This window comes from Rhinolophus ferrumequinum, chromosome 19, assembly GCF_004115265.2.
Source record: "Rhinolophus ferrumequinum isolate MPI-CBG mRhiFer1 chromosome 19, mRhiFer1_v1.p, whole genome shotgun sequence".
Taxonomy (NCBI): domain Eukaryota; kingdom Metazoa; phylum Chordata; class Mammalia; order Chiroptera; family Rhinolophidae; genus Rhinolophus; species Rhinolophus ferrumequinum.
Window position 1 is genome coordinate 26,015,761 of NC_046302.1, and position 12,057 is coordinate 26,027,817.

Here is a 12,057-nt window from a genome sequence, read left to right on the forward strand (position 1 = left end):
GCTTTTTAGTTCTTGTTTTGTTTGTTTGTTTGTTTTGTTTTTTAGCATTATTGTGTTTTGTTTAACATGAAGACTCTGTGTTCCTTCTTTATTTTCAAATGCAAGTGATGCGTTTATTTCCTTAATTTAAGAAAAAAGTTAAATAAAAGTGATTTAAGTTGCTTCTTTGCTTGGTAGAGTAAACTACCAGGGGCGAGGTGGGGAGCGAGGATATTCCTAGGAAGGAAGACCAGAATCTCACTTTGTAGGATTTCAGTCCTTAGATTGAAAGTCAGACCTGGGGGAGAGAAAAATCATAGAGGAAAACATACAAATTATCCAAAAATTAACAAACAGAAAACCACAGAAGCATAACTGTCTTATTTACTAAGCCTTGCCCATCATTAGCTGGATAGTTCTGTTCGTTACAAGTCTGTCAGAGAACAGCAGGGCAGGGCTCCAATGTTAGGTGTTATCTTCCAGGCAAAATTATCAGCTCACAGTACATTTTAGTCATTGCCTCCAGGCTCACAACTGCACGATTCTTTTCTTTCTCTGGTTTTCATCTGAAAGGTTTTTTTTTTTTTCCCTCAGTGCATACTTGAGCACCCCCGGTGTCCTGTTCCAGAATGTTCTCCCAATTTAACTAAGAGGAAGCTCTTAGATCTATATCACCTTCCATGCCTTTGGTTTCTCAAGATATTTCTTGAGTCAAGACCTAACTGTTAACAGTTTATAAATAATTAACTGCTTTGGCAAACCCACAAAAATCATTTTTTGAATTTCTAAAACATAAGTGACGATTAGTTATTTTTCCTCCGTGGATTAGTAAGTGGCCCTGTAGCAAAAATTATTTTTTGCTGTTGGAACATACTGACAATAACACGATGGCCACAAATACACTTTTTACATTGGTCAATGTGTTTCATATTGAGGAAAAAATGGTTCTTTCAGCAAAGCTGCAGTTTAATCTCTAGCAGTTACCTAATAACTATGTGAATTCGTTAATCTATTCATATGACAAACATGTTGAGAGTCTTTTTTGTGTTCTATGTGCTGGGCACATGGGGGTGAAGATGGGCAAGAATCTTTGGGGGTTACATTTCAGTGTGGTGCAGCTGGTTACAAGGTCATGCAATTATTGGAGGTAAGAAGCAGTTAGCTAACCCAAACCCTAAGAGCCAGACGAAATCTGCACCCCCACCACCCCAATAGAGACGTTTCTGCTAGTTGCTTTTTTCTTTTAGTTATTATGTTAGGATGCAGGAGTGAAGACAGAGCAGAATATTCACCACTTCACCACTTCATTTTTCTTTGCACTAATCTGTGAATACAGATGTCTGACATTTTATGCATTCATTCAATGTCTCTGTGTTGACAAAAATAATTCAATGCAGAAATCCAACAACATACATTATGTCTATCTATAATGGGAAATGTATGTCAAGGGAAAGTAATGCAATGTGCTAGGAATCAAATAACTTAATTTGTTCTTTTTTTCTCTTTGTGACCTGGGCAATACAATGACTCATCAAAATGTACTGATGGCCAAAATCCTATGGACATGCAAATGGGAACACCTTTCTTTGTCCTCAGTAAACTTCCCATATGAAAAGAAGCACGCACATACACACACAAATGCACCCGTACAGACACATATAAACATACATATACACCAATAAGCAAAAACTTTACAACAAAGTGTTCTAAACACATAAATGTCTTATGGTTAGAGGAGATGGTATTTGAACTACTAGGTCTTCAAACGTCATATTTTCACAAAGGAAGAAGTGGATAACAAGTGAGGAAAGACAATGCAAATGGAGGCCTCATCATGAGCAAGGCACAAAGAATGTGTGTGGGAGGCACAAGGAGATTGGTATTTGAATATGATTGCGCATTTCAAATTTATTCTCTAAAATCATTGAAGGCATTAGGCAAAAGAATGCAACGATCATATCTGTTTTTTGATGGTGGTTGGGAGGAGGGAAGAAATTGGCGATACAAACACGGTTGCAGCTGGATGATGCTGAGGGTTTGAACCAGAATACTGGCTAGAGAAACATATGAAGAGAGATGTGGAGGACAGCAGAAGCAGGGTGCTGCCCATCCTCATGAACACTTGGCTTGGGAGTAGCAGAAGCACAACTTCACTCACTAGAATAGTTCAGTTCTTTTGCATTATCTGGAATTTTTTTACGAGCACTGAACGTTCACTATGTGCCAGGTTATCATGTGACATGTTTTATAGGCATGGGCTCATTCCATATTTACATTCACTCAAAGCTACACCATGTCTCGTCCTAGAGTGTGTGGATGGATGAGTAGCTGATTCATTGTCTACCTTCTCATACCAGCACGATCTATATTAGGAAGGCCTTACTGGGAAGGCATTAAATGACTACGCAAAAAATGAATGAAATTGTGTTTAAAATTCTCAGAAAATTTGGCAGTTTTGTGCAAAAAATATGATGAGCTATGCAAAAAGAGAAAGAAATTAAGGATTTTTATTCCAGGCCTAAATAATTAGGACTATTTATATAGAAAACCAGAGAACCTTATTTAATGTGGTACCACATTTGTCTTTTTGCATAATAAATTCAAAGTACTAGGTCTTGCAGAAGAACTGAATAAAAGCTGTAGATCTGCATATTAACAGATATTGTGTATCCTCTTGGAGTTTCATTTATTCAAGGACATGGAAAATATGATGGCTCTAGGAACATAGAAGAAAAAGCATTTTGTGCTCAGGATATAACTGCCTAAGGGGTTGACCATGGCAGAGTCTGGTGTCAAGACTTCAACGTGGAGCCCAGAAAAAAGGCTGGAGATGAAGACTAAAGGGAAGGCTGTAGTCCAAGTCAGATTCATCTAGCAAAATCAGGAACCAGATAAAAACCAGTCTTACGTTAACGAATCAAAATGAAAAGCAGAAAGTGATTACAGGGAGATCCCAAACACAGACTGCATTAAACTAACAGCCAATCCCTGTTCCTTTCCTCTTGTTGAAGCAGTATCGTCCATTCCTTAGGGGAAGTCTCTAAGATTTTGCCTCCTATTTGCTTCCTGAGGCAAGGTACAAGGTCTGACATTAGGTTCTCCAATTCATCCTAGAAAAAGTCCTACATACCTCATTGCTGAATATCACTACGGTCACCTTTAAAGTACTCCCCTTGGGAAGCTATGAACCAATGCCAGGGCCTAGTCCACCCTTCAAAGCAATTTTGGAACTCTTTCTGGAATGGCCATCAGAGCTGTTGCTGTATTACCCTTGACGTCCTGAATGTCATCAAAATGCTTTCCTTTCAATATTTCCTTTATCTTTGGGTAAAGAAAGAAGTCATTGGGGGGCCAGATCAGGTGAGTAGGGAGGGTGTTCCAATACAGTGATTTGTTTACTGGCTAAAAACTCCCTCACCGACCATGTGAGCTGGTACATTGTCATGATGCAAGAGCCACGAATTGTTGGCGAAAAGTTCAGGTTATTTTCATCTTTTTCATGCAGGCTTTTCAGCACTTCCAAATAGTAAACTTGGTTAACTCTTTGTCCAGTTGGTACAAATTCATAATGAATAATCCCTCTGATAACGAAAAAAGGTTGGCAACATCATTTTGACTCTTGATTTGGACTGACAAAACTTTTTTGTTTGTGGAGAATTGGCTGACTTCCATTGTGCACTTTGATGCTTTGTTTCAGGGTCATATCGGTACACCCATGTTTCATTACTGCTGAAAACATGGCCTAAAACATCATCTTGCCTCTCTAAAAAGTCTTGGCAAACTTCGACTCTCCTTTGCTTTTGTTCATCGGTGAGCTCCTTCGGGACCATTTTTGCACACACCTTTCTCATGCCAAGATTTTCAGTTAAGATTTTCCTAACTGTTTCTCTATCAATGTTTACTTGGTCTGCTATGCTTTTCACAGTCAGTCAATGATTTTGATGCACAATTCAATGAATTTTTGCAATGTTTTCGTCAGCTCTGCTTGTTACTGGCCACTCTGACCTCTCCTCAGCAGTGATGCGTTCTCTCCCCTCAGAAAAATGTTTAATCCATTTGTACACTGCCATTTTCTTCATGCCATTATCTCCATAAACTTGGACTGACATGTCCCTGATTTCACTTCCACTCTTGCCAAGTTTAGCAAGAAATTTAACGTTTGTTCATTGCTCTAATTCAAGCTCAGACATTCTTGCGACGGCTCACAAAAACACTCAACAACAATAATGAATGCCACTCAGCAAGACACCACCACACGTCGACAGGAACACAGCTGTGAGACACTGATATACTAAGGTTACCGAGATGCTTGTGCAGTGCTGCCAATGTAAGTACACAGTGGCAAGTTTGCGAACGTAATTGTCAGACCTCATATGGCTGACTAAGAATGTTATCTACTTTTTGTTTACGTCTCAAGATTTATCATACTGATTTGTGGGCTATGGATAAGATGTAGCTCCCTGAATACCAAGAATGAAAGACCTGGAAACTTATGAGCCATGAATTTTCCAAAGGCCATCACAGGTAAAATACTGGTCAAGCTTGTAGGAAAGATGAATGGTCACATCATGGCAAGATGTCAGCTGTGGAGCAAAGGGGAGACTGGAGCTGTAATTATTTCTAACGATACCATCCTCCTCTCACATAACAGTAGCAGCTAACGTATATTGATGGCTAGTTCTGTGTCAACTCTTTTCCTCAATTAACTCTTTCAACTCTGACAACAAAACTATGAAGTAGACTCCTCCAATTCCTTCATACAGATCATACAATTGGGGAAAATTGACTCTGAAATCCCACAGCTAGTAAGGGTGGGGCTGGGAGTTCGCATCAAGGCATTCTCTTCAGAGTCTTTGCACTTAGGGTTACAATGGCAACTGCCAAAGAGACTTAAATTCCCAGGCAAGCACCGCTTGCCTCTGAGGCCAGCCATCTCTCTAGCAGAACAGCTACAAGAGCAGCTAACGAAGGGCTTTGACAGAAGGAATTTTATGCATGTATAATTTTATAGGGCTTTAGAATTAGTGCCCATTTTAAGAAGTGAATGTGCTTCTTTCCATCTAATTAGTTTCCCAGTATCTCAAACTAGGTAATCCTTTACAGATGCCTCAGCAACCTTTGCAATGTATGCTCTGAACCACTGGACATATGATACCCAGTTATCAAGTGATCATTATGAAGAGACATATACTCAACTGACAAACATTCTAAAGTCAAAAACAAAATGAAAACCTTTCCATTATCCTATTTTCTTAATTGATTTTTGTTAATATGAAATAGGCCATATATGTGATTTATTTAAAATCATTTAGTATTCTTAGGAATGCATTTTAGGTGAATCATTCTGTGTAACTTTCATGCTTAAAAAACATTTTTTATTCAAAGGTCTTACAGTCACCCTAGGAAAGGAGCTCTATTATTATCCCCCATTTTATGATTAAAAAAAAAAAAAAAAACCCAGACAGAGAAATATGCAACTTAACCAATATCCCATAGTATCACAGTATTTAGAATAGAAAATTTATATAAATGTGGTGATAACAATGGAGCAATGATCTCTCCAAATCAAACTCCAAAATTCTAAACAATGTAGAAGAGGAGTCTAAAAAAGAGACTCATTTCTCCAAGAAAATAAAATCCCAAAAGCTCATATTAGACACATGATTAACAAACTGATACTAATTTTTAAAGACTACTTGATTTACTTTATCATAACTAGTAATATACAAGAATTTTGTACATAATTTATTAAAAATAACTTTGTGAAATAGCATATTTGACTGAGTAGTAATGAAACTATTGAAAAGATAAACTGATTATTGAACAATTACCCAATGTTAATCCTTAAAAATAATTGTTATAAGCCAACCTTCTGAATTCAAGATAAGCATATTACTAATAATCATATATATTAGAAATACATTTAAAATGTCCACAAGGTTAGCATACATAGAAAATTTACTGACTGAAATCAGCTGTGAAACCAGGCCTGGAATTTGGTTGACTGTTAAGTTTAATTTTGTCTTACTGTGTTAAAATTTTAATAGTTTGCTCTACATTTGTTAAAAACTGTAATCTTGAAACATTAAAAAATAACTTTACAAAAATATAGGGTATGACTAGACATGTCATCTAAAAAGTTATAAAATAGTTGTTCCTAGAGAGCTCTCACAATCTCTGTACTTCAGTTTATTTTAAAAACAATCCACTATTTTGTATTTATAAACTGTATCCTTGCATTAAAGATATAAACTGTAAATATTCTATTATATACAAAATAAGTACATCCCAATTTTAATTACATTATTCCTTTTGTTAACATAGAAAGTTGCATCTAATAAAAATAGGACACATTTTTACAGTTTCAAAGGCAAAATTAAAGGTTCTTTGTTGAAGAGAAAATGAAGCATTCACCAAGGTATTTGAAACAATAAAGTCAACATTCCATTGATTTTAAGAAAAACCAAGAATACGTGCCCTTACAGAAAACAGAAACAGAATAACTCACTTTATAAGAGAAGAAAAGACCAATGACTTTTAAAAATATTTAGATTCTCCAATCCAAGTAGGAATTGTAAAAAACAAAGAGGAGAGAAAGAGAGAGAGAAATAAACAGAAAGGGAGATGGTGAAGAAGAGGGAGAAAAAAAGGGAAGCAGGAGGAGGAGAGGAGAGGAGAGGGGGGGTAAGGGAGGGGAGAGAGAGAGAGAGCATGAGCAAAACCTTGCAGGAGTAAAATTATATTCTTAAAGGATTTTTTAAATTTAAATTTTGCTGACAAGGTGGGTAACAGAGGAAATGTAGACTCAGTATAGGATTTCATATAAAATACAAGGTAGAAACTAAACTCCACCAAAATGGAAGTGTAGTAACAGTCAGTGCCTGGTTGGAAATCTCCCTTTGCATTATGAAGAAAGGTCATGTTCTAAGAGTAAACCGATACTAAGAATGCCGTATATATACTTTAGAATGTTTAGGAGAACAGTCTTCAAGCACCACACAATTAACTAGGTAATTGGAGAGCATGTTAAAGCAAGGTCTCTACAGTTTTCTATTAGGTTATCCTTGAAGTAGTCTATGATACAGACTTAAATTAATTATATTTTATTGCACTATAAATTGGCTGTTGTTGCTATACCCAAGTGTAAACATTAATGCAGCCTTCCTTAATATTTCCATTTCTGTAGATCTATTTGGGTGGAAGACAAGCAACTGGAAACTGTGTAAGAATTGGGAGATTTGTGCAATCCCTTACAATATTTCTCAATAAATGTGCATTTCGCTATAGAGATCCTATCAAAATAAAGGGGGGAGAGCGCCAAACACAGCACCTTCTATTTTTAAAACATTCTGACTTTTAATATTTTTCTGTAAGTGATAAAGCCACTGACTTTTGTAGACTTATTAGAATGTACTCATCTCCTTATGCATGTTTCTGCTAGTGTCCTAAATTTGGGTTCCAAATGATCCAAAAATTCAAGCCCGTCTTCTTCCTGTCGTTCACTGCAACAGCCCACAGAGCCAGCCACCGATCCCTTCCCTTCGTAGTTGTATGTAAGGACGTAGTCTTGAGCGTGCTTATGATTGTCATCTTGATCACACAGCTGGACCCTCTGCCAAGGCAAGAAACACGACATATTTTATTATTATTATTTTAAACACCAAAACTTACTAACATAAAAATAATGGCTTTTATTTACCTTTCATTTAATTTTTAATCAGAGTGTGTCCTCTAATGGATTCCTACATACAAAAAATGCACATGATTGATCTGTACCATAAATCACACTATAAATTCACTATTTAGCAGGTTTCTAAAAGTTACACATGTGACAGCAAGTATACAAGGGTTCACTTTAAGTAATCATTACTTTCCCTTTCAAAGTTATGGCTAAAGTGAAGTGCATCCATTACACTGAACCCAAATCGACGTGGGCTCAACTCTTTCCAGACAGGCATAGTGAGAGCACAGGCTAGAATTATCTTATATTGCACTTCTGATTTCTATGACTTCTCAGGTGGGAAACCTGAACACAAAGTCCCGAGAAAAGAAATTAAATATGTCACCTTATTTCAGTAAGAACTGAAAATCAAACAAAATGTGAGGAAAAGTAAAGATCCGCATCACATCTGAACATAACTACATCAAAATTCAGGAAAACAACTTTCCAATTAGTAGACCAGTCATAAAAAATAAAGGTCAGGCCATTAAATTGTAATTATGTAGAAAGTCGAAAAGCAATCACAATAGATTTGTAGGACAAGTAGGGAAACTCACTTCACCAAGACGAGGCTGAGTGAAATGCTGCCACTCAGATAAAGTGCATCTGCCGCTGTCCACTTCCACATGTCCTCCCCTGCAGAAATCCAGGGTGTGCTGTCCTCCTCCCTTACACAATTCCAGTGTGTGATGATGGCCGACCCCCTGGCAGGATTCCAAGGTCTGCTGTCCTCCTCTCACCATTTCAATGGTCTCCTGCCCTCCAGTTTTCACTCCCGATCCCATGGTACCACACATTCCCTGAGATGAACTGCACACGGCATGGGTTGTGAAGCCATTCACGGAACACTGAAATGAAGCAGTTTGCATTAGGGAAATACAGAGGAGAAAAAAAAACAAGGGAAAAAAAAAAACATGCAAAAAATGACAGGAATTTTTTTGTGCTAGAAGGTAAGCTCTTTGAGGGCAAGAACTAAATCTATCTGAGCAATCCTGAGTAGTTAACTATTGCAACCCCAGTACTTCATGAAGTACAATACGTCAATTCTTGATGTCAAGTAGGCTGCACTTTGAGGCAAATCAGAAAGCTTAATGTATATTCCTTCTTTAAAAACTTCTTAGAATATGTACTTCAAAGCATTTCAGCATCTCACACCTCAAAATCAGAATTCCAGTACTATTGTATCACATGCATCTACCCTTAGTTCAAATTCATTCCCTTCACCTACTAGGGCAGAAACAGAAATAATTATCAGTATTTTTATTCGGTGTCTAATCTAGTTCCCCTTCATCTGAAACAAAAATAATAGAACTAAAGTTGCCACAAAAATCTTAGCTGCAATAATAAATCCTTGCGATCAGAATAAAAATAAATTAGTATGAAAATGAGAACACCAGCGCTTTGGCCACTAATTTTCTATGCTGCGTTTTTATAGGAAACTCTTAAGTTTTATTTTTTCTAATACCTTCCTAGATGCCAACAAACATTCTTTTGTTTTCTAAATCTTTCCTACTCTAATCATCAATTATGCTTTTTGTGGGGAATTTACTTATTCCTCATCCACATACTAGGCTAGAAATCAAACCTGGAGCAATATAGTCACTTGCTGGCGTTGCTGTTTCATATATTGGACCTAAGTCTCCTTTTTAATCCACATTAGAGTCTGAAAGACTCCAATAAAGTTCTTCTCACACTGATCAAAGCTTGTAGTCATTTTATTGCTGTTGCCAGAAAAAATTAAAACAATTATGCTAATGATCTGTGAATAATTAAATGAAACATTTTTACAACACAAACAGTAGTTTCAATATATAAAAAAGACTGAGCCTAAAGTTGAACTCATGAAACATTTTAAGTAGAAAATAATAATGACATGTTGAAGTTTTTAACTATTAAATAACACTAGATGGCTAAATTGAAATGCCATCTATTGCCATGGGAATCAATGTCATTTTATTTGTTCCATGGGACCGATGCACATGGTGTGTGTGTGTGTGTGTGTGTGTGTGTGTGTGTGTATAGTAAGTTACCTGATTTCAAAAGAACTTGGTTCAGAAAAAATAATTATAGTTAGCCAAGCCAATTTATCCTTTGTGTTTATTTTAAAAAGACAAACTACTCACCACTTTGTCATCTCCAGGAGCTTCAGTGTTTGACACAATGAGGTTCTGCTGGGCTAAATCATCAGGAATTACTTTTGGCTTTTTGGCTGCCCCAGTAGCCCCACAGACTAAGGTAAATAAGATACCTGGAGGATGAGAGAAATTACTTCAGTTCATCATAAAACAATGTGAAGTTGTGAATTTATGATGACTAATACAAAGATAGCTTTCCAGAAAATGTATGTGATTGCTTGTGTCAAAGTTCCATACAACAGAAAACTCTTCCTTATATGCCACAAAGACATGCTAACTGCTGTATTTCTGGGTTAAATTTTATGTTTATGTTCAGTAACACTAGAACTATAAATGCACTTTCGACATATACATTAAATATGTGTGTTAAATACAAATACAGCTAAATACCAATGAACAGCTATAGATAACAGTGTTGATGTAAGAATGTGTCTTGAAAGTTATTTTAAGGCTATTATTTGAGTTCATAAAGGGACTTACAAAATAGCAAGGCTATGCCCAACAATATCGCAAGGATGGCCCATTTTCCAAGCTTTAGTTGTCCACCACCACCTGTCCTTTGGTCTATGCGATATGAGCATTCATCTTCGGTAACACAGTCACATACAATAACATTTAACGGAGTGACATGGGACAGGCCATGTTTATCTGTAACTCTGACAGGCACTGTATATGATCCAAATGGAGGGTCATTTTGATAGAAAAGACGTGCTGCTGTATCTGAAAGAAAATAAAACCAAGCATTGTAGAAAGTCATTGACTTCTCCTGAACATAAATAACTAGTGATAGGATAGCCATCAAATTTCCCTACAAATGGATATTCCTAATGGGATGGCACAACTGCTACAAGATTGTAAACGCGAATGGACTGAGTAGTTCTAATCTACAGACATTGCAAATACACAGCTTATAAAATTTCGTCTATGCTGTCTCTTAAAAAGGGTCTTTTGGTTTTTATAATTACATATTTATCGACACATTAATAAATTCTATCCTTACTAATAGAGTTAAGAGACTGGTTTTTATCACAGCATTAACATTTTTAATATAACCATACCGTGTATATTTTCTTCAATACATGATTCATCAGTCATGGTCTGAAATTCTGGACACAGTGCCTTCTTAACTTGCCACCACAGCTTCTCGATGTCCTTATTTTTCTCCCCCTTCCTATTTTCCTTTTCCCTTCTCGCATGACCTTTCTTTTCTAATTTGCCATAATAGGAAACTGAGGAATATTCATTGAAAGCATGGGGTTGAAAAGTATTTCAGGGCATTTTAAAGACAAATCCCATTCAGTTTACAAGGAATCTTGAGTCGTAAAAACTGGAGGGCAGGGATATCAGGACACCACAGCCCCACCGGTAATATACAGTCAGGAGATGGAGAACGTGCTGGAGAGTTAAGAGCTGATGTAGGGAGTGATGAAACGGTGATATGAAAGGTCCCCTTTACTTTTGCCATTCTTGTCACCACAGAGCCTGTCGTGGGTAAAGTCAGAAGTATAGAGTAGGAGCCAAATTGGGCGAGAATCCCAAGTAGAAAACAATAGACAAGAAAAGGTCAGAAGTCAATGCAGCACAGAAAGGAGAAATAGTATTGTGGACACTGTGATGCACAGCCAGATCCCCCTGCAATTAAGGACTTACATCCTAGCCACTTGGGAGACTACCAGCACCTGCAGAGATTGCACCTTCTTGCCAAAGGTCACACCTTTTGGAGTAGCCCAACCCACTGACTGAGCAAGGAGAGAGGTGAGAGGCTCAGCTTGGGGCCACTTTGAAAAGCCAATTAGCAGAGACTCCCCATGGGGTTAGCTGAGACTGTCTTTGGGCCCCAGTTGCAGCTTGACTTGTCTTTCTGACCCATCCTGCTTCCCTTCCTGTCACAGCTATTGATGCCAAGCAAATTCCTTAATAACCGTCTACCTGAGAAACTCTGTCTCAGAGTCTGCTTCCTGAAGAACAGACCATGAGACATGGGGATTCCATTGTGGGATCATTAGCATTTAAAGAAACTATGCAGATAAGGAGGTACACTAGTCACTCTAAGGGTGTGTGTGTGTGTGTGTGTGTGTGTGTGTGTGTGTGTGTGTGTGTTTGGAGTGAGAATGAGAATCCACGTGATTCCTAAGGAAATCCTGGCACAGGACTGATTAGAGATAGGCCTAGAGAGACCCACTTGCCACCACACTAAAACTGAGAAACTTGCCTTTTTTCATT

At 37.4% G+C, this 12,057-nt stretch overlaps 1 protein-coding gene across 2 annotated transcripts in view; it reads right to left on the bottom strand.

Moving 5' to 3' along the window:
• Positions 1 to 5,385: 5,385 nt before the first annotated feature.
• DSC2 (desmocollin 2) overlaps positions 5,386 to 12,057 on the bottom strand; it is a 30,104-nt gene continuing 23,432 nt past the window's right edge. Inside the window, exons 13-17 of one of the 2 annotated variants that reach the window (XM_033087708.1) lie at positions 10,315 to 10,554; positions 9,823 to 9,947; positions 8,257 to 8,547; positions 7,679 to 7,721; positions 7,451 to 7,591 (exon numbers count right to left, since the gene is read on the bottom strand). In XM_033087708.1, coding sequence (XP_032943599.1) covers positions 7,686 to 7,721; positions 8,257 to 8,547; positions 9,823 to 9,947; positions 10,315 to 10,554 — 692 coding nt within the window. In that variant the 3' untranslated portion in view covers positions 7,451 to 7,591; positions 7,679 to 7,685. Of the gene's footprint in view, positions 7,592 to 7,678; positions 7,722 to 8,256; positions 8,548 to 9,822; positions 9,948 to 10,314; positions 10,555 to 12,057 lie in introns of both variants that reach the window. The other variant, XM_033087707.1, reaches the window with a different exon arrangement.